This window comes from Netta rufina (genome assembly GCF_964035555.1).
Source record: "Netta rufina genome assembly, chromosome: 20".
Lineage (NCBI taxonomy): Eukaryota > Metazoa > Chordata > Aves > Anseriformes > Anatidae > Netta > Netta rufina.
Window position 1 is genome coordinate 3,189,027 of NC_140144.1, and position 25,911 is coordinate 3,214,937.

General features: G+C 46.4%; 1 protein-coding gene across 2 annotated transcripts in view; it reads left to right on the forward strand.

The window, feature by feature from the left end:
• LOC311217258 (voltage-dependent N-type calcium channel subunit alpha-1B-like) overlaps window positions 1-25,911 on the forward strand; it is a gene marked incomplete at both ends in the record, with an annotated part of 280,405 nt that overhangs the window by 136,009 nt on the left and 118,485 nt on the right. The window contains 5 exons of one of the 2 annotated variants that reach the window (XM_084299168.1): window positions 9,982-10,097; window positions 18,955-19,011; window positions 19,676-19,750; window positions 21,736-21,825; window positions 25,587-25,796. In XM_084299168.1, the coding sequence (XP_084155294.1) occupies window positions 9,982-10,097; window positions 18,955-19,011; window positions 19,676-19,750; window positions 21,736-21,825; window positions 25,587-25,796 (548 nt within the window). The remainder of the gene's footprint in view (window positions 1-9,981; window positions 10,098-18,954; window positions 19,012-19,675; window positions 19,751-21,735; window positions 21,826-25,586; window positions 25,797-25,911) is intronic. The other variant, XM_084299169.1, reaches the window with a different exon arrangement.

The window sequence follows — 25,911 nt, forward strand, 5'->3', positions numbered from 1 at the left end:
CCCTGGGTCTGTGCGTCTCGAGTGTGAAAAATGCTGTGTGTCACGTCCTCAAATATTTATGGTGAAGCCTGAGGGATCTCCAGACCAGCCAATGAAGAGTAATTATCTTTCCTGAGGTTTACTCATCTGGCTGCAATAACCAAGTGGGAAGAGGCACTGTGATGGCCAGTTTGCATCTTCCCTGTGCACGTATTTCTGTAATGCTGCCCAGGGCTGCTCTGCCTGAGCTGTGCCTCTTGTCTGAGACCACCTGGTGTAGGAGCCACAGGGAGATGTTTTCTATAGATGTAGCATCTTTGGAACAGCAAGACTGGCAAGGGACACAGCCACGGGCAGTGCTGGCACCTTGCAGGTGAATTGAGGGTTAGGGTAAATGGTGCTTTCACTCCTCACTGCAGCACGCTGTTCTGAGCAGTCTGCATTGTGGGGTGATGCTCTGTGGCCACATTAAACACTCCCTGCCTTGTCCTCTGGTCTCCCCGGGGGATATCTGTTTCCACTGCTGACTGTGGTGCCTTGGGTCACTGAAACCTTGGGGCTGTTCAAGCAGCTTGCTAGGGGTAAGCATGGCCCCGTTAGGACCTCACCGACCCGGCTGTCTTGGTGACTTGCTCTGCTGAGTTTCATGACATGTTTTCCCAGCCTAAGGATTTTTGCCAGATCGGGATCATAAAACTTCTGCCTGCAAGACATGCAGAGGCTGGAGAAGAATTAGGCTGATTAATTTGTCATAATGGCAAAGCGTTCTTCTGTCCTCCTTCTCCCTCATTACAGAGGCAATCATTCATTTTCCCTGAAAATTAGTTCCAAGTTCGCTGTTACCTGCTGTGATCTGACTTTGGCTGCTGTTAATTATTTGCATTAGAAGAGCTGCATCATGAAAAGATACGAAACTCTGCGTCCTCATTGTTTTTAGTCTGTCCTCAACCTGTGCTTAAAAACAAGGGGAAAGACACAACAAAAGGAATATTCTCTTTCCCGTTGTTCCTAGCTCTTCACCCTTTTTAATAAATCCACCATTGCACTCAAATCTGGGAGAAGCACATGTGTTTCTTGCAGGAGCAATGACTTTTCATGTGAGCTTCCTCTCAACAAGCTAAATGTCTTACCAAGTGTAGATCCCTTGCTCTTTTTGTTTTGATTTTGTACAGGAGGGATGGACTACACTTATTTGACCTTCTGTTAAGCTGCAATGGAAATTAAAGCCTGCAAGATAGGAATGATGCATAGGAGACTGAAATTTAAATTGCCTGGGAATTCTGCTTTGACTCTGGGGTGGAGGCTTGAAGAACAGAGCCAGAGGTTTATCCAGCACATGCACTGAGCTGAACTGGGCAATCAGTGCTATGAGACAAATGATGTTCCTCTGCCCAGTCCCATTCCCTCACTGGGACCAGCTTTGCCCAGCTGGGGAACTTGCAGCAGTTCATATCAGATTAGATGGAATCAAAGTGAAATTATCACAAGCTGGATATAAAGACAAAAGGAAGAAAGATGCATTGAAGGCTTCACCTCTTCACTCTCTTTCTAGAAATACACGACGTATCCCATATCTAGCTTGCGTTTGAAGCATCTTCCTGCTATGTTCAGTGATAAAAGTGACTGTGAAGCCCGGCTTGGTGCCGAGTGATCAATCCCACAGTGGTAGAATCATAGAATCATAGAATCATAGAATCATAGAATATCCTGAGTTGGAAGGGACCCTTAAGGATCATCAAGTCCAACTCTTGACACCGCACAGGTCTACCCAAAAGTTCAGACCATGTGACTAAGTGCACAGTCCAATCTCTTCTTAAATTCAGCCAGGCTCGGTGCAGTGACCACTTCCCTGGGGAGCCTGTTCCAGTGTGCAACCACCCTCTCTGTGAAGAACCCCCTCCTGACGTCCAGCCTAAATTTCCCCTGCCTCAGCTTAACCCCGTTCCCGCGGGTCCTGTCACTTGTGTTAATGGAGAAAAGGTCTCCTGCCTCTCGACACCCCCTTACGAGGAAGTTGTAGACTGTGATGAGGTCTCCCCTCAGTCTCCTCTTCTCCAGGCTGAACAGGCCCAGTGACCTCAGCCGTTCCTCGTACGTCTTCCCCTCCAGGCCTTTCACCATCTTCGTAGCCCTCCTCTGGACACTTTCCAACAGTTTCATGTCCTTTTTATACTGTGGTGCCCAGAACTGCACACAGTACTCGAGGTGAGGCCGCACCAGCGCAGAGTAGAGCGGGACAATCACCTCCCTTGACCTACTAGCGATGCCGTGCTTGATGCACCCCAGGACACGGTTGGCCCTCCTGGCTGCCAGGGCACACTGCTGGCTCATATTCAACTTGCTGTCTACCACGACCCCCAGATCCCTCTCTTCCAGGCTGCTCTCCAGCGTCTCATCGCCCAGTCTGTACATGCAGCCAGGGTTTCCCCGTCCCAGGTGCAGGACCCGGCACTTGCTCTTATTGAACTTCATGCGGTTGGTGATCGCCCAAATTGGTACTTTCATCCTTTATCGGCTGGTTGAGGAGAAATTCTTTTTTCCCCTCTTAAGAGCAATGAGGAGGAAGCAGCAGCAGCTCTGGCTGTGCAGGATTGATAGAATCGGTCCTTACTCCTATATGGTGGACATTGGGATGGGTGAAGCTGCTCAGCCAGCTGGGTCTGTATGTCTGGGCTCGGGCTCGGGCAGATGGGCATGACCCCTTGGACCATGCCCAGGGTCATCTTGGTTGGCTGGAGCTGCTGGTGAGACAGATAACATTGGGTGTATTTGGGATTTCATACAGCTGATGGGACAACCTGGGGCAGGTGAGGAGCCACAGAACTTTGTCATCTTCAGCACTAAGGAATCCCAGTCCTCCTCTGGGCTTCCTTGTTTAATACTAAGGTTCAAAACTCAGACTTTGCAGCAAAGCACTTTTTTTGGACAAGAAAATAGAATCTTAGAGGTAGCAAAAGTCACCAGCATGAAGAAATTCCTATTGATGGCTTTCCAGGTGAATTGCCTTCTTAGTTTCATCTCATTCCAGCACTTTTCCTGTGTGATCCCTTTGCACCCCTGGGAGGAGCTTTCTTCCACCTCCCTCAGGTTTTCTTCTTGCCCAAACTAAGTGCATTTCTATGCTTTTTCCCTTGTTGTTTCAGACAAGCTTTCTAATCAATACACTTTGTGCTCAGTGGTGACCTGGGCCCGAGCTTTAGAGGTATTTAAGACCCCTGGGTTAATAATCTACATGCATTTCTGTTCATGGTTACAAATCAGTAAGGCAGAGGCATCAAATTATTTTAAGTTTTGCTTGCGGGTTTCTCTGCACTTGAAGTTTTTGCCTATACATGAGGATAACCACACCCTGGTTAATCCTGGAGTCTTCTCGTGGCTGATTTTGGTGAAGATGTCTGATGCTATGGTAAAGAACCAGGCTCCTTGCTGGTCTCCTCCCACTTTGTTTGCAGCCATCCAAGGTGCCAGCTATGCACAGCTCTGAGCCACATGCTGCTGGCTTTGTGGGTTCCCAGCCCCAGGCCATGACCCCTCACATGCAGGCTGCTGGAAATTGCACTTCTTGTCTTGCTCCCCAGAGTGCTGCAAACTCTGTAATTCTTGCTGCGCTGTCATGCCCAGCTCTCTCTCAACCTTGATGCCTCCTGTATCTCTCTGCCAGGATAGATTGGCTCTGGATTTTATTTTTTTTTTTTTGCTGCTGGATGTATTGGTTTTCATCTTTTTCTTTCCTAAGCCAAATTGGATTCTACCCGTTCAGCCTTCCACCTCTACAGGCATCCACACTGATTAATGCCCTGAAGGGAATACATCGCTCTCTTCTCCCCATCCCTTCCCCTTGCTCCTTGCCTCCTCTTTGCTGCCATGAATAACTCGGTCCCTGCTGTGGCTGCCTTTGGTCCTCTCCTGGTGAAGCTCCTTTGAGAAACACCAAAGGCTGGGGCCTCTGAGGGGGCCAGGTGGAGGCTGCCGGCCCCCTGCAGGACTCCTGCTCCCCTGCCGCTGCCTCCCCACCAGCCCTTTTCAGGCTCCTGGAGTCGTGCTGGGACTGTGCTGGGCCTCTGCTCGGTTATTTAATCTCAGAGAGATTTCAAAGGGTCTCTGGTGCTGCAGTCAATGTTGGTTCCCTAGTGACAGTGCACCCTGCTGAAGCAAAATGCTTCAGGAATCAGGGGAAGATGGGGTCTGCTGCCCTGCTCGGACACCCTCACTCCTTCCTGGCCATCCTGCCCACCTCTCTCTGTGCTGGTCTGAGTCACCACAGCACCCTCAGGAGGGGTATGGGGATGCTCAGCAGGTCCCCAGACTCTTCCTGCATCTTCATCCAGGACCCCCAGCAGCTGCTTTTCTTTCTTTTCATCTTGCTGCTGCTTATCCATCTTGCTGCTGCTGGTTCTCTGTGGGCTCTTTTTCTTCCAGGACTCGCTCTCTGCCTTTGCCTCTCAAAGTACAGGTTTGCACAAGGTAAGATAAATGTTTAGCACCGCCAAGGCTTTGTGTCCTTTGTTGTATAAACAGTTACAGTCATAAAGGTGTTGGGCTTTTTTTTGTTGCATCCAGCACACGCTTCCCCTTCTGAAGGATTTGCTGTTCTTCAGGAAGACAAAAGACAGAGATATGAACCTGCAGAACAAATTCTTTCCCTGCAGCAAGAATCTGCTTTTCTATGAACACTTGGATGCTGATGCGGTTAGTGAATGAAATGTTAGGCGTATTAACCAGATCAGACCCTGCCGAAGCAAGCTGCAGGGGTCTTTGCAGGACTGTGTGTTTGTGGCTGCAAACTCAGTCACGTAAGCCTTGTAAGAGCTGTAAGATGGCAGGAGTACAAGGAGGGCTCAGCAGGAATCTGCCCCCCACCATGCTATCAAAACTGGCGTCACCCAAGCAGCAAGGATTTGGCTGAATTAGGATGAGGTGGCAAAGCTCTTCATCACAGGGACCTGAGAAAGAAAGAAAACAAAACAAAAAAGAAGGATCTTTTTCTAGTTCTTTCCCACAGACGGTTAACCAAAATAAATGTTAGGAAATGGACTTCCACTGTTAAATCCAATTAAGTGTTTCTGCCTGCATGTGGATGCTCTCAGGATGCCTGGAGATGTGCATGGTCCCTGTGCACTAACTCACCCTAGGGTACTCAGAAGGTCTGATAAGTAATGTACAGCCCCTCAGCAAGCAGTTGCATCTTGCCAGGAGCACAAGAGACCTGGCTTTACTATCAAAATGCAGGTAGTATCATGTCTATTTTACCTGTTTTATCACCCAGCATGTTTGTATGTTGGAGTCCTACCAGTGCATGTTCTTATCTCCTGGTTCCACTTGTAGCATCTTATGGATATTCCTAGTTCACTGTTGTTCTTTCTGAAGGTCTGCAGAAATATAGCCAGGTAATTGGCACTGAATCGTTTTTTGAGGTTCCTTCCTTGCTGGCTTTAAATGGGATGAACTGAAAGAGGAATTTTTATTGCTTCACCTCATCCAAGCAGCCCCCTAGTAGCACGAAACGTGTGAGTTTGTGCCACTGCTGATCCTCTGGCACGTGCTTCCTGCAGTGATGCTCCTCCAGCTTGCACGTCAGGCAGCCAGAGGAGTTGGTGTATTCCATCAGCTACCCCCAGCCTGTCCCTCACTGCTCCCAAGTGATGTGGGCTGTTTAACAGGCTGCTGTCAAATATCAAGTCTCTACTTGGGCACTGCTCCATGTTCGAGCAACAAAGCTCACAAATTAAGCCTCCTGTCTTGGCCAATTTTGTTCCTCCATCAGGAGAATTCATTTTGGCCTGTGAGTAATTCAGGCAGTCAAACATCTGTAGGCCTGGCTAGTTCCTTAGCTAGCAGCTCACCCACTTAAATTTATCTGTCTCCTTTTGGCTCTTGGGGGCTGCATTTTTCCAGGCAGGACTATGTCCCTCAATGCCATCCAGGTTCAGCCTTACTCATTTCTTTGAAATACTTGGGCTAGAGATGATACCAATCCTTAAACTGATTTTTGTTTTAGACATAAAATTTTGAAGTCCTTTTCAATTCCTTTCTGGGAGTCCTTAGTGAGGCCCTTCTGAGATCTGTGCTGTTTTTGCTTGCTCTGAACAGTGCTTTAGATTCAGTAGAAGGCTGTTCTCCCATTATAAGATCTGAGTTTTCATGAGATCATGTGTAGCTCAGTGGTACTGTTCTGAATGAGGAGCTAATTACCTATGTCATTATCATGAATTGCTAATCACCACCACTATTAGTGGTAGCAATGACAGTAATGCTATATCATCGCTCTTTGCCTCTTTCCTTTGAGTGGGAAGCACTTGTGTCTGCTTTCTACTGGGAAAACCTGAATCGCAGAGGTTTGAATGGTGTGATTAGTCTTGCAGCAAGCCTGGGTGTGCACCATGAAACCCAAGACCAGGAGGCATGTTACATGGTGCTCCATCTCTGCTCTTTTCTCTTACATAGAAAAATTGATCAGAGACTTGGAGAATGGAGATTAGGGCTTTTGTTTGTTTTCCTTTTTGATTGGTCTGACTTTTTTTTTTTTTTTCCCACTTAAGACCAACATAGGTAAAGTATTTGTAAGAATGTCATTGGATTATAATCTTCTATGGCCCCTGATGGTTACTCATGAATTGACCTTGCCTCTCTCGTGGCTGGGGAGGCTCATGAGTTTCTCTGAAGTGGCCATTCCAGTGCGTATTTACACCATGATATATTTTACTCTTCCTCCCCCTAATGTGATAAGAGACAATCATCCATTTTCCTCATGACTTTAAGCACTAACCACTCTTGAGGAGGAAAAAAAAAATGTGACACATTGAGCCTGACTGGTGTGGCGTATGGTTTCTATGATGAATGCCCTTCCGTTGATGTCTGTTCCTCTTGTCTCTGTAGGATCAGTTATTCACAACTGTCATGTTGTAACTAAAATATGCTGTAGTCATCTACCAAGGCAGAGCTTATCTTCCTCCAAAGCAGTGTCTCCCGATGCTGTGCTGTGTGTAGGAGTACCAACCCTTCCAGCTTTCCTCCTCCTAATGCCTCACCCCAGGCAGTGTTGGAAGAGGAGCATTTGCGGGGCTTTTTTGGGGAAAAAGTGGTTGATGGAGGGCAACAACAGAGGAGCGTTATTCAGTATTCTGCCATACAAAATTGGCCAAAGTATGGAGGACCAGCTGTGAAGAAAGTCCTAAAGGAAAAGCTGGTCAGGAGGCAGCATATTTCCTGCCTAAGCTTCCCAGAAGGTTTAGGAGATTTTTGCAAGTCAGTGGCATAAATAGCAATTATTCTGGATAAAACAGGAAACTTATTTACTGCTGCCAAACATTCCTATGGGGTTTTCCCTGATTTCTTTTAGAACTGTCAGGAAAACTTCAGCTCAAGTATTTCTAGATATAACACAACATTTTGATAGAATTTTTCTATTTGTCTTTGAAAATGGTCTGAAATTTTTCTGAAAAGCTCTCATGCAGGAATTCTGAGAGTTTTCCAGTTACTGCAAACGGGGAATATTTCAGTTCTTGAATGATGATAAACGTAGTGGAGGAGAGAGAAGCATGCTTATATTAATGCATTTCACATGGAAACCTTTTGTAAAACTCCAGCTTAATTGGGGAGAGCTGAGAGAGTGAGCAATGCTTTCTTCCCCTAAGAAGAGCACCCATCAGGGCACTCCAGTCCCTAGCCTGCTGCGCTCAGATGACAGTCAGTGAGCAGAGACCCACGGTACCTGGGTCATCTCCTGAAAGCTGCCTTCCCAGCTTCTCTGGCAGGACAAACCAGCTGCAGGGAGCAGGAGGCCTGGACTGGGGCTGTTAGGCCACAAGGTGTTGCTTTGGTTGGCTCTGGCACAGGGCTGTGCCTCCCTGCAGCTTCTGGTGGGCGCAGGTAGCTTCAGGCTCAGCAATGTTTCCTTGCGAAATGAGTGCATGACTGCGCAGAAACTACTGGAGGCTTGCAACTTAGCATGGTTTCTACCTCATTTTCTTACATGTTTAAAGTTGAGAATAAAGAGACAGGACCTAGTTAGCTTTCACTGTCCCTAGGCCAGCTAGGAGCTGGCAGAGGATGAAAGGCTTTGCAGCAAAGCTCTCCCTCCCCTGCTCCTGAGGGGCGCGGGAGCGGTGCCACGGCTCACCCGCTGCCCTTCCTGCCTGCTGCGGCCCTCGGCCAGGCTCCCCGCTGGGTATCGCCTCCTGTTGCCCCCCGGCACGGCCCCGCTCTGGAAATGCACGGTGACACACGCCAGCAGTGCAGGAAATCATCCCCCACCCCTCTGTTCCCAGCAGGTTAAATGCGTGTTGTCACCTCGCGTTGTCCGATCCCATTTTTCCCCATCCAGAGAGAAATGAAAAAGGAGAGGAGGTCCGTGGCCCCAACCAGCAGGTGCTGAATCAGAAACGAGCACGTTAAAAAGGAAGAGGGAGGAAATGGGCAGCCCAGCTGACACGTGCAGGCTCCCGAGCCACTGGGCAGACACATGCCGAGGAGAAGCTGTCAGAGCAGAGCGGTGTTTCGGCTTCCTCTGTTTTAAGGATGGGCTGTGCTGTCAGGGGGGACAGGAGAGGGGAATCAGGAGACTGGGAGCACGCTGCCAAAATCAGGAGCGCAGCTCAGCTGATGGCAGCTCACATCCACGGCTGGTAGCTGCGTGTGTCGCAGTGCTGAGCCAAGTCCTCCTGCAGTCCCCTTCTCCACGGGTCAGGCAGTCCTGCCAAACTGAGCAAATTGTCAGCTTGGAGGGGTGAAATGGAGACTGTGAATACAAAGCTGGCTTTGGCCCTTGTACCTCCTTTTTCCCCATACTTCCTCCTCCTTCCCATCTCCTGCTCCTTGTTAGATTCTGACTGAGGAGCATGCATGGGTAATGAGCAGGTGATTAGTGAGGTGGTAGTGAAGAGCGAGGTTAACTAAGGCTTGCAAGAAAGGAGTCTGCGATGTTAAGATGTCGAGTGGGACAAAGACTGGGGCACTGGTGTATGTGAGGGACAAAACCTCATCACGCTTCTGACCATGCAGGTTAAGGTGTCATGGGATTCAGTCCTGTTACCCCTCATTGGTGTGTGCTCAAAGCGAGGGGCTGCAGAGGCTGTTTTGGAGCCCTGCAAATGGTAGAGGAGATGTACATCTGCAGAGGTAGCTTCAGGTGGAGCACCAGGAGCTTTCTAGAGGTGACACAGGTCAGCCTGGGGAAAGCCTTAGTGTGGGTGTCTGCAGGTGGGGGCCGCACTGTTGTCTCAGCATCGTTTCAAGGTAGGCTGTAGGATGTACTTGGAAAAGGCTTTTGCAGTGGTTGGGTGAATCTTTTTTTTTCCAGCCTGTGTTATTTGCTTCCTTTCTCATTCACCGCACCCCCACACACTCTATAGCCTTGTCATAATCTGATGACAATTTGCTTGCTTTCCATGTGATTTTATCAAATAGCAAGATCGTTGTTACCCCAGATGCTCTGGGTTGAGGGTATTTCACCTTCCTGCAGAGTACCCAACCTCACCTACAGCTCTTGTTCAACTTGTGTTTGTCAAAGTTGGCTTAAGCCCTCAGAGGGAAAATTCTGAGGAGGGTGAACTGGGAAATGTAAATCTCTTCCTGAACTGAAAGACCACTGGTGCCTCTCTGACAAAATATTCTGCTTCTAGAGGGAAATATCTGGGGATAGTGATTTAGGTGGTGGAGAGGGACGGAGGAGACGTATTAGCATTGGGGACAGCAATTTGTAATGCCTGACTGGACGGGTGTATGCAGCAGTGCATCAGGATCTCATTGGCAAGGATGTTGTGTGGCCCCAGAACAGAAATGTGTGCATTTGGGATTTCGCAGTCCTCCTGCAGGATGAGGGGCAGAGAAAGAGCTGAGGTAGAATCAAAGTGGTACCTTGTTGGGCAGCAATGTGTAGTGTGCTGTGGTTCCTGCTGCTGTCAACTTCACAGGCTTTGTGAAGACAATCTCAACGCCAAAAGAAGGGCTGTGTGTTTTCCCTGACTTTATGTGATGTGCTTTCTTATTCTTCTCCCTCTGTAGTGAATTTGCCAAAGAACGAGAGAGGGTAGAAAATCGCCGAGCTTTCCTGAAACTCCGTAGGCAGCAGCAAATAGAACGGGAGCTAAATGGATACCTGGAGTGGATCTTCAAAGCAGGTAAGGAGACACAGCTAATGTTGGACCAAGGTGTGTGGCACGTAGAGTCTGGTGATGGCAAGGACAAGGACCCCAGGACCAGTTCTTGGCATCCCTGGCCAGCAAAGCCTGGACAGGGCCCAACTAGCACTTCTTATTTTTGTTATGCTTGTTCCTGAGCAGTCACACTGAAGTTATTGCAGAAGATCCCAGTTTGGTTAAGCAGAAATAAAGGAGTTGGGCCAACCTGCTTTATTGCTGAGATCAAAGCAATTGTCTTAATATGATATAATACAAAAAGCGATACAGTGCACAGTCTCTGTGGTGGGGAAACTGTTGCCTGAGATGAGTCATTTATATTTTATTTACTTTCCACCACAGCTATTTTATAAGCCTCTCTTGCTATGATGGCAAAATACACTGGAGTGTCGTTTTTATGAGCTACAAAGATCACTTCCATGAAACTTACCCTGGCGCATGTGAACAGTGCTTTAGAACTATTATAACTGAACATTAGGCTTTATTGCAAGCAGTGATCAAGTTTAAGAAAGACCTAAAATCTCTATTTTAACAAAAATTGCAGGTTTTTCTTTTTATTGGATGGTAAAGATTACCAATAACCCTTCTGTGTTATAGAGTAGCTAATATATATTGACATAACCGCAGTGCAATTCATTAAGCATTGAGAAAACTTCTGGGGCTGATTTGCTTCCTTGCTTGCATTTCTGCAAAGCTTAAACTGAAAATGCCTTTTGGAATAACGATGGGGAGAGAAGAAGTGGTGGCTTCACAAATAGGTTTTCAGCTGCCTTCCTAGGCAGGTCAGCTTCACCTCTGCCCATTACAAATGGGGAAACTGAGGTCTGACGTTGTGTAGTGATGTGGTGTGGGCATCAGCTGGCTGGCTGGTGGCAGGACTGGTGCTGTGTTGCTCTGAAGCTGTGGGACAAACCTTTGTTTCTGCTCTGCCTTGGTGCCAGCTGTGAGCCAGTGGCCAGCAGAGAAGAGGACTGCAGAAGCTTCCTCAGACAGGAGTGGCCTGAACATGAGTTTTAACAACCTGGCCAGAGAGAAAGAGGTCTGAAATGTAAAACAGAAAGAGCTAGTGGCAGTTTATATGGTGGCTTGATCCCATTATTCCCCAGAGCACTATGCACAGTAACAATTGAGTGCCAGTTGTATTGACTTTTATTCACTGTGACTGTTCAATGGCTAGTGCCCTCAATTAGGCAACCACTCTTTATCTCCCCTTAATTCTGTGGTTCTGTAGGAAAACAGGGGCCATTTGCTTTCCTTTCCATTTAGAACTTGTCTTCTCGTTTGTTTACAGCTTTTTGCTACCTCAAAATCAAATTAATTAATGGCTTTTTGGTTAGCTGGAGCAGAGTGCTGTGATTCTGCCTTGGCTCTGCTGCCATCTTGCTTTTAAGGCTCTTGAGATTTCTTGGGCTCTAAAACCCAGTTTCTCCATTAATAAAATAAAGATGAGAATTTCCTTGTAGGGATGTGGGTTGCTTTGTTTTATTTTGGGGACTGTTGTACCAATAAAAGCTACGAGGAGGTCATTAGCTGAACCTTGAGGTCTGAAAGTTGAGCTGGAGAAGTTATAAAATACACAGCCAGCCTCTGCTCCAAGCACCGAGTCCCTTTGGGAATGACTGGCTATTCTATTTCTGTGTTGCTAATGCTGTATAAATGGCACATGAATATACAGTGAAATTTCTCTAAAATGCTCATCTTTTTTTATTTTGTCTAATAACACAGGACCCAGAAGGTCTTACAGAACATGCAAGTGTATGCAAAAGAGCTGAATCAGGGAATAATAAAAATATCTTGTAAAGGCACTGTTGAAGATACAATAGGAATGTTTAAAAAAAAAAAAAAAAAAGCTTCTTAGTGCAGCTGAATAATAACAATAATTAAAGTCAACTAATCAACTTAATGTTATTAAATCTTTAAATACAAAACAAACATATCATGAAGACTAGACAAAAGAGAGAATCAAGTGTTTGGAATTCAGGCATTGCAATTGTGGGACTGTGCAACCGATGGGGATTTCCCATTTCTGTTTCTGAAGCCAGGATTTCAGCTATGCCCATGTGAATCATGGATTGTGCCACTCTTCCTTGCCCAGGACCGTGTGTGTGGTCATGGTCAAAGGAAAGTGCTTTGGAGAAAAACAAGCAGAATGGAGGTCAGAGGCTATCCAGCCTGCAACAGCCCCAGGCAGTGAGATGTTGTAAGCTCTTTGCATAAATTTTGCCAAAGCAAAAGCTCTTGGTGTTCTGCTCTAATGTAACTCTGGAGGGGTTTGGTTATTATTCATGTAACTATCTAATTGTTTTTAAATCTTTCTAGCATCCTTGACCTCAATGAATCCTGTAGCAAGGAGTTCCACATGTTAATAGTTGATTTGATTGAAGAAAAATGTTTTTTCCTTGATTTTAAGTATGATGTCTTTCTGCTGCAGTGGGAGGAAGAGCTCAGGAGTGTACTTGGTATTTCTTTTTATTAATTCTCACTCTCTGCTGCGTCTCTACCTTGTTTCACCTTATTTTATTCTGCTCAAAAGCGTGCAGAGCCAATCTGCTCTTTTTCTGCTCTTCTCATGGAAGGCTCTCTAGGCTTCTAGTATTTATAGTATCCACCCCAGAGCATTTTGTTATTTCATTTATTTCTTATTTATTTTTGATGCAAGGTAGGAAGAGTGGAAAACTATGTTCCATTGGTTCATAAAGGGGCATCTTAATACTTAATGTTTAAGTATAATACTTAATCTGGTTGGTTTTGCTCTGTAGCACTTTACATATTCTGAGTAGTTGCTAGAGTTGGAAAGGAGATTTCCTTGTTCTCAAGAGTGCTCAAGTTCCTACCTCAAGGGCTGTAATGGGTGTAAAACCAAGGAAAGTATTTGAATGACTAAAATCTTTCCTTCATCTGTACACTACCTCCCATTTGTCAACACTGATTTTAATTTAGCATTATACTCATTATTTATTGACCACTTTTGAGTGCCTTTAATGTTTCTTAGAGCCTTCTCTATTTGTGAAGTGAGTAACGTTATCTCTTGATGTACATATTGCATTAAAAAGGTAGTTCTGAAAAAAATTTGGAGGTTGTTTACTATTAACCCCTTCTTATACTGAAATTGGAGCTTGTTTAGTCATCCATAAGAAAACAGTGGGTCTTTGTTTTGTACTTCTTAAATGCTGTCTGACTCGATCATGTTCCAGGCCTGGTTTAATGACTTGTCTTAATAGACATTGGTGTTGTAAGAATGGAAATCTTTAGTAGCCTGGCCCTTAAGTATCTGACTACATTTTTCCTTTTTTTCTAGGGGCACTTTTAATTTTTTCCAGTGGTGAAATAAGGCTATAAAGAGGAAGAAAATAGTAACAAAAAGTGCTTGTGAAGTTTTCAAGGAGGTACCTTGGCACAGCTAAAATATTTTGGTGCCAAATCACTACTGATAAATCACCAGAAGTGCAGCGATGGTTGTAACTGAAGCAAAGGTAGCTCAGGCTGATTTAAATGTGGATTGTTTAATACAGTCAGCAGCGTATCTGCTTGAGGAATCTATACCAAGGTGTTTTAAGCAATCATATCTTTAATGTGTAGCTACTTGTCTGAGCTATACTTAATACAGGAAGCCTTAATTGATCGAGTGCTTAACAAAGGCTTTCCCTAGTGAAGGGTTGGGAACAAAGGAGAAAATTGTAACACAGCTGATGTACTGAAGTGTTGAATGTAGACATGCATGACTTATAACAAAAAAGTCACCCTCTCTCTAGTCAGTTTCCTTAGAGGTTGACTTCCTTGAAATAGGATCATACAAAGACCAGGTACGAAGGTTTTAAACCCATTTCTTGTGTGCATGTTAAAGAATGAAGACATGGGATAGTCAGAAGAGTTTACATATTTTTCAAATGAAATAACAGGAGATTTCATGTAAAATTCCCATATAAGTTTATCACGAAGCCAAGACTAAGCATGGAAAATTGTTACTCAGTGGAGTCTTTTTGATGGTGTTGTGAGCAGATGTCCTACACGTGATTTAGAAACCCGAAAGTGTTTTCAAAGCAGTAAGGTGTTCAGTGGTGTGACTTTCAGGCCAGAAGCAATGATTAAATTACATAGCTTCTTGCTATAATTCTTATGGTAATTGCCATGCCAAACCTGTGAGTGTTGACTGTCTGTAACATTTAGAAGCAAATTCTATGGCTCATTTAGAAATGGTCCAGTAATCCTAACTTTAATCTCAAAGAATGAAGTCATTTATCTGCTTTTAGCAAATTACTTAAAAACCCACTCTTCCCTCTGCTGAAAGCCAGCAGACAGAGGTGCAAAAAGCAATGCTTCACACCATGGTACTCTTCTAGGCATGAGTCAACTGTACTCACCAAATGCTGCTTCTTGAGCTCAACCAGTATCAAATAAAGTCTTGCTGGTGATCAGCAACCCCGTCTAGTCCCACCTGCTGTGTGTCAGAATAAGGTTGCTCTTTGCTTCATGTTTTTCTTTTCGCTCCATGCAAAAGTAGTAGCAACTCAATCCAAAATTGTGCCCTTCGGAGGAGGTAGAAAGTGGTGAAGTCAAGCAATGTAATCCACGCAAATGATTTTGCCACTGCTGCTTTCCCTGTTAAACTCCTCAAAACTATAGCAACTGTTAGGCTGTCATGCTGCATTTTGAATGGAGAGGGGAGAACTAGAAGTTCTCTGCACAGAGTAAAGAGTTAATAAGCCCACAAATGTTCTTTCGAAGATGTTTCTCTTACCTTACAAGGACATGCATCGATTTGAAAACACTGCTCAGAGACTGGAATTCTTTCTGCTCAGAGCTTATCGAGTTGCAGGTCTTCTGCATTTTCCTTCTTTCCCAATCCATCTCTTTCACACAGCACTGATTCTGAACATTTATTTTCTCCTGTAGTAAGCAGGCTTTGGGAATGGATTTAACCTCTCTCTTTCAGCTCACTGTAACATGAATGTCATTCCTTGACACAACAAAGCTTTATGCACCTCAGGCTTCACCTTTCTGTAGAAGAAACACAGCAACAAGCCCTTGACACAGCTGGAAGAAGTAACCAGCATCCACAAAAAATGGCAACAACATGCATGAGATGGCCAGAGAGAATAATTGCTAGGAATTAGAGACCCCTGTGAGAGTGCGATGGCTAGTTTGAAGCGTCAATGGTTAATTCCTTTTTTTTTTTTTTTTTTTTTTTTTTTTTTTAAACTTCTGTAGTCTGATTAAAGTGAGTTATTTGCTGTAATACACTCTCCTTTAGAGTACATTATGTCCTATCTCCCCTTGTCAAAGAGAAGGGGCACCATGTTTCTCTGCTGCTTTGCCTTTTTGTTCTGCTGGCCAGTTCTTCAGTAGAAGACGACTGCCATTATTTCCAGTCCTGTATTGTGCTGAGGTTTGTCAGTACTTAATGATCAGCAATTAATCTTTCTGCTGAGACACCCCTCACTCTACTATCCTAGCGAAGGCCCTGTGCCTTTGTTTGGAGGCTAGAAGTTGCTGATCTGATACTGTGTCTTTGTTGAATATCTCTTCTAATGTGGAGATACTATTGTTTGGAGGTTTTTCAGGCTTCCTAATTATCTTCTGCCAGTCTCTGTTAGTGATAACTAAAGGCGATGCAACTTCTGAGCCTCTGTTAAAGATGCTGCATGGTTTAAAAACAAACAAACAAACAAAAAAGTAATGATGTGATTTCTTTCTGCTGAACTATCTTACAAGCAGGTTTTAAAAGCCTTATAAAGCCCCACTGGGGTAGATATGTCTCTTCAGCTCCCTGGAGGATACAAGACAAATGGGAATGACTGTCAAGGGAGAGGACTAAAGAGCAAGGGTGGAGGAGAGACAGGCTTGAGGCAATTGCATGGGTGAGATGTGGTTTTTGGTTATTTTAAAGAGACAGCAGAAGTGAACCATGGAAGAGGTATGTCTGTGGAGGGAGATATATTTGGGGCCCTGAATTTGGGGCAAAGGCTCAGCTGGTCCACAGAGTTGTCTCAAGACTGTACTTTGTAGGTGAAAATACATTGGTATCAAATTGTCACTTACAAATTCAGATGTCCCATTGGCATTTATCATCCTGGTTTCTGAAACCTCAATATGGCTAAACCTGTCATCAGTCTGGCCATGTGGGTACGGGTGACTCTGGAACATCAGATGGCATCAGTACACCATTGCAAATCGTGATGTCCGTACAGGTCACAGGACCCCGAGGTGATCTGGAGACTTGGGGTTGTTCTTCAGCTTCTGTGCAAAGGGTGGTAAAGAGTAATGGCAAACTATTACAGGAACATGCAATCTGAGGCCACTTAGAAACAGGGGAAAATAGTAATTTACTTTCCTACACAGTCAGAGATCTGTGAAGGGAACAAATACAGTGATTTTCCTCCCGCACTGGTATAAATCAAGTACAGAATTGAGTTGCCACCTAAGCAAATGAGCTTTCTTTACTGGAGTGTTTTAATTTTTAATATATTTTTTTTCTTTAAACAAGAAGTGATCGAAGCCGACAGCTCTCTGAGCACTGACTAGTAAATGTGCTGGGTCTTCCTTAAGCAGACATCTCTCTTGCATTGTACTCAACTGGGTGTAGCTCCTAAAGAAAAGCTGCCTGCCTTCTGACCTCTTGCTAGCTCATTACTTTCATTGCTCACCACCTGCCTGGCCATGTGTCTGCTCCCTGCAGTCCCACAGGGTAGCTTGTATTAGTCCATGTAATTACCAAATGCATTCTGAAATTCAGCTTCTCTTTGGGAGTGGCAGAAGAGCTCCTCTGGGATGTGTTTGCCTTCCTGGGCTTGTTTGTCACAAGACCTAAACATACATTCCAGCCCAAATGGTTGTGAATTTCCAGTGCAACTTGCTATCCTGTCATATGGGTAAATAAAACCTACCTGTGTGGTGCAGAGGAGCCCATTTCAGATATAACATATAGCTCCTTAAATCACACTCCATGAGCAATGCAGGTTTTTTTAAAAGTCTATAGGAAATTGTTTACTGTATTAGCATCTTGAGCTTGTACTTCTGCCAGCACAGAGTTGCTTTGGGTATCACATTTGCAGGCCCTTTGTCCAGCTGCCTTTGGGAAGGGGACAGCTTCTCTAACCATCCCTTCTGTTTTACAGCAGTCAAATTCATTATTTATTGTCATCAACTTTTTTTTTTTTTTTTTTTTTTTTTTTTTAACTCCTTCTGCAATTTTAACCCCAGAATACCAGTATAGCTGGTATATACCAGTACACCCTAGGCAAGACTTCAGAAGTACCTTTTTTGAAGTTTGAGGGAGATAGTTTTTGAACTAAAAAAGCCCATTTTAGTTGTCTGACCTGTGTTAATGAGCTTCAGAAAACACCTGAATTGTATTGTTTTCATGTTTGTGGGTGGTGGTTGTTTTTTTTTCCCCTTCTTTTTGAAGGACTTCATGCCTATTAACAAGCAGATTGATAGCTCACTTGACATTTTTAACCCTCTCTCAGCACCATTGATTTCCTTCCCACCTTCTGAGTCTTTGGTACATTAGTTTGCATTTTCTTTTGTTTTCCTCTGCTTAGGTTCTGGTCTTCCTCAGTCCTGAATATTATTTTCCAGCCTTCTCAATTTGCTGTCTTATTAAAGTATCATTCACTCTCTCTCTCCCCCAGATGATTAATAAAGAGATTATGTAAGACTTGTGTGGTAGTACTGATCCCTCCAGTATTCCTCCAGACGGCTCTTTGATGTTTGGCTGTGGTTTGCTTTTATTTTTGTAGTTAGCCTTCTATCTAGGCTGGTTTAAATGGACTTTTAAGCAAAGTTTTATAGGAAGGCAGTATCAGACGTAATTTGGGATCTTATTAAAATATCTATGTCAAACATATGAAACAATTTGTCGTTTTTAATAATACAAGGAAGTGTACAGTTCACCAGCTGCCAATTCAATATTTTGTAATCTTTGATTGTCTTTTAGAAGATCCTTACACAATTTTACAGCAGCAAGCTAAAATCTGCAGTTCAGGCCATATGAACTGTAAGGTTTCAAGTTTTGGCGCAGCATGGTGCGTGCTGCAAATTGACTTGGGTGATGACATTTGCATTGTGAAACCTCAGGAAATTTGGTCTTCTTTCACACAGAAATGAGTCAGTTTCGATTGGGGGTGTGTGTGTTTTTTTTTTCAGTGTTCTTTGAGTTCTTGTTCTGTAGGAAAGTATAAACTCGTATTTTGAAGACAAGATATACAGCAATGGAAAACCAGTGGTGACATCTCACGTACATTGCAGTTTGAACTGTGCTAGCCTGAAGTCCACTATAGCAACTTTGCCATGGATTTTATTTCGACAAAGATTTGACCTGATGGCTATTTGGTGACATTCTGTCCCTTGTGATGTGGCAGAGCTGATGTGTGCCACGGCCTCACTAGTGTTACTCTGTGCAGTGAGACAGACCCTCTTCCCCTGGCTTAAATCCTGGTATTGTTGATGGAGACATAAGTGTGGCAATGTGCACCAAGCATCTTTCATTCCTTGGTGTCTCCAGTGGGGCTGGGCATGAGGGACCATCCTCTGCCGTGTGGAGACCTGTGGCCTCGCTTGGAGCTGAAGGAAGGTTCTTGCTCTAGAGACCTTCCTTGTGGGTGGTATCTTGGTAAAGAAACTCAAGTGGATGGCTCATTGTGAAGAGGAGGAAGTGCTTCAGTCTTCAGGTGGTTCATTTAACCTCCTTCCCTGGTTCTGTGAACCATCCCTTTTTTGACAGGCTTGGTGTAACTGGGTGATACAGCTGGGACAGAGGTTTGCTGCACCCAGCTCAGCGGGTTTTAGAGTGGGGATGCGATAAACCTGAGGTTGAGCCTGGCTGTTTTTCCTCTTACAGAGGAGGTCATGCTGGCTGAGGAAGACAAGAACGCAGAAGAGAAATCTCCTCTGGACGGTAGGTCGTTTTGCTGTGTGGTTTTCCTCCCGCAACACACGAGAGGTTCACCTGCTGTACGCTGACGTGGCTTTCTGCTGCAACCAGGAGGGTGTGAGCAACACGCTCTTGCATGCACTTGGAATAAGTCGGGCTAAAGAGTCCCTTTTCCTGTACCGGGCCTTTTTGAGGTTGCAGGTGGATGATGAGCAGTTATGACACACCACTCTGGGATGGGGATCTGCCCGCGGGGTGGCAGGGGCACCCGCCCCAAGCAGAGGCGGCTGTGCCTGGGGGTAGGCCGCAGGGCGGATGCCAGAAGAGAAATGCGCTGAGTGAGAGAAGGCAGGGCTCTGAACCAAGGTTTCCAAATGGATTTGACAAAGAGACTAAGACCCCTGTTACTTGTAAGCAGTAAGACATAACAGGGTGTGGTGATCCTCTCTTCCGACGTGTGACCCTAGCGTGTCAGGCCGGCTGGAGCGTTGGACACAGTGCAGCGAGGACGCGGGGCCCGCTCTCCCTGTGCCTCGAGACCGATGAGCTCTTAGGATGCGACAGTCAAAGTTCAGTTAAAGATTCTTCCCTCTCCCTTTTCTGACCATCTTTCGTCCTCCCATGTCTCCTCCTTTCCCCTCCCCTCCCTTTCCCCCCTCTTTTTTTTTCTCCTCCCATTCACTGTCAGGGAGGGCCGCCTCGGAAGGGCCGATTCAACAAGGCACGGCACCGGCAGAGACTAGCAGCGGCAGCAGCTACAACAGTGAGTGGATTGCAAATCACCAGGGGCTCAGGCGGCACAGTGGGGCAGCGCTCCCCCCTCGCCCCGAGCGCCCAGGTCACCGGCGATGCTTCCCACCCGCTTTGGCTCCTTTTGCCCCGAGCTTGGTGGCTCCTGGGGCATCGCGTGCCCGGCCGCTGGCTTGGCTGGGTGACCTGCGCTCGGGGAGGGCTTGGGGATGGACGAGCTGGGGCTGCAGGAGGTCAGGGCTGAGGTGCACTTGGAAAATCTCCGTGGGTGTGTATGTGGGGGTGTGTGTGTGCATGGGTGTGTTGTCCAGCCTGTGGGTGTAGCCAGGGCTTGTAGTCTCGAGCTGCGATGAGTGCTAGAAGAGCAGGCTGAAGGGCTGAGTGCTGTAAGCAAATTGGAGGTGGGTGCAGGCCATGGAGCAAAGTCCCAGTTACGCTGAGGCTCCGTTCATCTAAGTAAGCTAAAGGAGCCTGGTGATGGTCCCAGCCTTGAAGCCAACTGGTATAGAGCAGCCCACGTCTCTGCTAGCAAACGGCCTCAGCCTCCTACACAGGGGTCATTGCATCCAAAGTGCCTGTAGAGATGGCATGCTCTAATTACTAAATTTAGGGTGCTTTTTTTTCTTTTGTTTGGGGGGTATGGAAGGGAAGTGGGAATGAGGGAGAAGATAAAGGAGAAGGTGTTTGATTCATGTCAAGGAATGCAGTGAAACTTTGCTCCCAGGGTTGGTTAAGGTCCAGTGCTGGGTATGGCCCTGGGTGTGCTGGAGTTCAATGGGGCAGCTGCAACCTGGAGGGCCCCAGCACTGGTTGTTGCAGGGACTGAGGATCCAGCCCTGCTGCTGGGTGGGGAAAAAAAGAACAGAAGAGGTTATCTGCAAAAATTGGGTCCAGACCGCAGGTTGAGAGCATCCTGTCCTCTTTGAGCCTCTGAACCTGGGAGATGTTCTGGGGGCTTCCTTGAGGTGGCACAAACATGAACACTTAGCTGGAGAGGAAGGAGTCCATCTGTTTCTCTGACAAGGCAGGGAAATTGGTGTAGGTGAGGGGGTCCTCTCATACAAACACACATCCAGGTTAGCTGCTGCAGAGTGCGTGGGTTTGCTGTGTGTGCCTTCTGAACAGTTTGTATCACCACACCGTGGGGTGTCTTACTGCTGATAGCAAACGGTGCTTAGTTACTGTCTGTCTTGAAGCTGTTACAAAACTGTATCAACGTATTTTTTTCTGATAGTTCTCAAGGTTTGCAGGTAGGTGGTCGCGGGCCCAGCATCCACTCTGCTCCTGCGCTTCCCCGCGTGCACTGGGTGAGCAGTGCAGACCTCTCCAAGCCTTAGGCTGCAGTTCTCCTTCCCCGTCTTGTAAAACGGTGTAGCGGTGTTTATCCTCCCTGCTCTTGGACAAAGAGTGTTCTCAGAGAGCTAGGACATCCCCAGAGGGAAGGAATTGTGCAGTGGGTGCTATTAAGAGTGCGTTTGCTGAGTTGTAGCAGTTGCTTTCAACGTAGCATTTTTTGCTGCTTAAGGCATCACTCTGCGGTAAACGGTATCCGAGCCCCATAAATGCTAACTTCTTAATGGTGCACGCTGTAAACAACATTAATGTTTTTAATGGATAGAAGCACTCGTCTTGTAACCCACGGGGGCTCAGAAAGGTTCAGTGATCCTGCCCAGCCTTTCTGCTGTGCTAAAAGGTCCAGCAGCTGCAGTGACACCCCCCCACCCTACTGCGTCTGCCATGGGGTGAAATGTAAGCGTGCAGACCTGTGCCTGGCAAACCTTCAAGATCTAGAAGGTGAAATAAGTAACCACCCTGGCATCGCAGCATGCAGAGACCCTGCAAAGTTGTAGGCTGACCTTTTTGCTCCCTCTTACACCCTTGCGTGAGAGCTTTAAGCTGACATTGGGCAGTAAATGCTGGCCCTGGAGAGTGAGGGGTGGGGGAGAGAGAATCCACTCTGAAAGCTCACGGGGCATTTTCTCTTTAATTTGCACACAGTGTTGAAAAGAGCTGCAATAAAGAAGAGCAAAAATGACCTGATTCATGCTGAAGAAGGTGAGGACCATTTCACAGACATTTGCTCCGTTGGTGAGTACTGGCTTCGCATTCCGCCAGGTTTAGATCTTCGGCTAAACGCGTTCATGTCCTGTTTCCTCCGAGTGGCTCCTTTGCTCCAGAAACTGTAGTTTCAAGAAGGGGAACTATCACTGCTCCTACAGCAGCACTCAGCTTTCCAAAGCCAAAGGCATCGTGGCTTAACCCACTCCCCTCGCTGCCCTGCTCAGCTCTCGCATGCTGCACCCTTTCAGAAAGCCCTGCTAAAACGCTTGGAGAAGCCATGCTGTGCTGGGCACACTGCGGTTCTGCTTGGAACATGCTCACGTATGCTAACAAAACCCAAATATGTCAAACGATGCCGCTAAGCCTCATCAATTGTGGGGAGGAGAGGAAGTGGACAGACATCCGGTCACACCTGCCACTACAGCACAGAGTATGGCTTAGGAGCCTTTGTCAAGTGAATGGGCATTGGCAAATGCTAGGCAGTGGCCCCAGCTTCCTCATCCTTGCCTTAGAAGGGGTTCTTGTTGAGTTTTCCACATGTCTAAAGCCAGATATAGAGATATGCATGCATATGCATGCAATTGCCCCTGTGCCTCCGATGCAGTGTGGCATCCTGCAAAGTCTGCCACTGCAGGTGCAAATTTGGCATCTTCTTTGGTTTGCATGGGAGGCAGGCTCAGAGCACCCAGCACCCCTCTGTGCACCCAGCTCGGTGGACATCAGCAGAAAAACCTTTCAGTTGTGGTTTTTCCCTGCTGGTTGGAGAGACATCTTCCTGCCTGCTTTGGAGACAGTTATTTTGCTTATTCCTATCCCTGTTGTTCAAGTCTGTATTTTGTTTTGCTGCTGAAGCAGCAGATGTTCTCATTATCTTCCAAAGAAATGCCTTGGCACCCCAGTTACCACGAAGCAGCAAATCCTGGATGTGTAAGGGCAGCAGCACAAACAGTACTCCTGAGAGTACATGTCCATGTATGCTTGCAAGCATGAGCGCCTCAAATGCTCTTTGGAAATTTGGCATTAACCTTTTAAGACATTACAGCTGCTGCTGGATTTTTTTCCCCTTTAAATGAAGACCTGCTTGCAGGAAATGAGCACTGCTCTGCGTGTTCCTGACACCATCACTCTCTGTTGGACTGCCACAGGCTGCAGGTTTTGTGGCTAAACTGCTGACACTCCTATGCGAGATTTGTTGCTGAAAGAAGGTGAAACTGCAGCAGCCGTGTGTATTTTTTCTGTTTTGTTTCTGAGTAGCTCAGATCCCTGCATGGATAACACAGAATCATCATTTCTGGAACATTTGTTTATGGCTGCAATAATTATGAGATCTTTGCATTCACATCCAAGTCCCTCTAGGCTCTGGGCACCCATGCCACGCAAACAGATCTTTCAATTCAGCATTTCAGGTGGCAACGGATGACGGAGCATCTGGGCTCGTGGATAATCTGATGCAGAGCTGGGAACTGTCTCAGGAGCATATGGCAGGGAAAATAACAGCAGTGCTTTCCACCTTCTGTGAGTGGTTCATCCACTGGGGAGAAGTGTTTGTGATTTTGATTCATGGAACAAGACTAAAAAGAAGAAATGGAGAAAGCAAATACTTCTGCAGGCTCTTGAAAAGACTGAAGCTCTGCATAACAAACGATTGGATCGTATGGGTGATTATGCATGAAGAGTATGGTTTTGAGAAAAGTTTTTTTGGATGGTTTCCTTGAGCTATCATGTTTTGTTGATGGCAGCACAAGAACTGTGGAAGAACTAGCGATACAATTGCTGAACACAGAGAGAAGATGCAGACCAGAGGGGCAGAGACGTTGACAGGTCTCTTGCTGGCTGTTGCCTGAATACGTTGCACTTTAATTCAAACACAAGTACCTCAATGAGCCTTATAATTACATTATAAAGCTATATAGTGGTAAACACTTCCCACTGTGCTCTCTGGAGTTATTTTTAAAATTTATTATTTTCTTTCCTCCTGACTCCGTGCCTTTTTTTTCTGCACTAACCAGCCTGCAGCTGTTGGTGCTGACTCCTTTTGGCTTCCCACCCTCCATGCTGAACTGGAGACAGGGCACTGTCTTGATTTCCAGACAATGAAATCTAGAAAAGAGGATGTTTTCCAGGTTTAAATCAATTTAAATACAGAACGTGGCCTGCTGCTGCTCTTTCCTGGAAGATCAGCAGAGCCAGCAGAGAGGGGGTGAAAGGGCTGCAGAGACTATTCCTGTGCAAGTCTGAAAGTATGGACTGGCTTGGATTTCTGAGAGGTCTTCGTCTGCTTAACGCTACCACAATACAGCTGTAGCCTATGTTTTTAACCTGTAGTTCATTTTATTACCTACAAACAGTAGATGAGCACTATTACTTCTATTACTCTTTTTTAAACTGCCAAAGGAATGATATCAAACAACACCAGAACACTGAGTTTTTCAGTGAGGCATTTGTTCAAAGCCTGGCCAGGAGCAGCTCTGCACTTGGCATGTCAGCGGATGGCCAGAAATCTGGAATGAAGCACAGAGCTTGCTTTCTGTTAGGGAGCTGGTGCAGCACGCTCCTGTGGGGCTGCGAGGCGTGGAGAACACACCTCTGTCACAGCTGGATGCTCCATCCCTCCGATGGGTGCGGTGTTTGGTGTTACTGCAAGATGAAACAGGGTGAGATTCGCACCCCTTCCATGCTTGGAAGTGTTGAAATATAAGCGAGTACACAGAAAAAAAAAAATAAAAAATTGGCTGCTGCAGCCTGAACACTTTGTTCATGAAACTCAGCCATCTCCAAGGAGAGCTCGTGCGAGTCACCTGCTGTCACGGAGCTTGGTCCAAGATGGGATGGTGCGTGTCCTGGTCAGCCCTACCCGCTGGCAGGCAACATCTGATGATGGGGAAGGGCATCAGCGTGCTGCCTTGCCACGAGCCGTCTTGCAACAAGGCTTGCTGACAATCAGAGGGGTGCCAGCATAGCGTGAAACAGGTAGTGGACAGCCTGTGGCCATCACGACCTGCCCTGCTTGCAACAGTGCCTGCGGCTGTTGCAGAGGAACTCCAGCGGGTGCTGATTTCGCCTGCCTCAGCACTGGCCTTTTCATTGCTCGTTTCAGCAGTGCTCGTTTCAACAGTACCTCAGGGGGAGAGCTTACATTAGGAATCATTTTTTCCGTCAGCTTCCTATTATTAAAACATTTGACTCTCATCCAAGGTTTCAGACCAGACTTGAAATGTAGCTGATATAAGCAGAATTGATACAAATGAGTAGCTGTGCCCAAAATATGATGCATGGAGACAGACTGAGCCCTCTGCTGCAGAGAGACATGAAGTCAGAAAGTAAAATAAGGAGACTTTGGTCAGTTTGGTAGTTAGGGCTGGGGCTTTGCCTGGTTCTTGGAGCAGGGAATAGAGGGACAAGGTGCCAGCTGCACAGCTCCAGGATGATGTGCTCCACACTGGGGACACAAACACCCCAGGTCTTGCCGTGACTGCAGTCAGCCAGGAGCCCAATGGACATGAGTTAAACTGGGACATTCAAGATAGCTTCGGGGAGCTTGAAGCCCAGTTCCTTCTGAATATGGATCTGGGCACTAATCCATGAAGCTCTATAATCCCAGCCTTCATCCCTCGCAAAGTCATTGCAAGCGTGATGCCCTTGCTCTGCCCATTCTCAATGTGCCCAGCTTTCTGCTCAGCTGTGTTTCTGGTGCTTGGGAGTGGGTCTGCGCTCCCCAGAGCATCCTCTGGCCTTTTACCTGCTGGGATGCGGTGTGGTGACTCTTGTTTCTGTGCCCCACTGCCCAGGGTCTCCTTTTGCCCGTGCCAGTTTGAAGAGTGGGAAGAACGAGAGCTCGTCCTACTTCAGGAGGAAAGAGAAAATGTTTCGGTTCTTCATCCGGCGCATGGTGAAAGCTCAGAGTTTCTACTGGATCGTGCTCTGCGTGGTCGCCCTCAACACGCTCTGCGTGGCAATGGTGCACTACGACCAGCCGGAGAAGCTCACCACTGCGCTGTGTGAGTACTGGGGGCTGCACCTCTCCTCTAAGCAGGTCTTGTGTTTTTGGCTGCTCACAGCATTTCTGAGGTCTGTTTTGGGGGCTTCCTGTCACCATGACCCATGGGGCTTCCC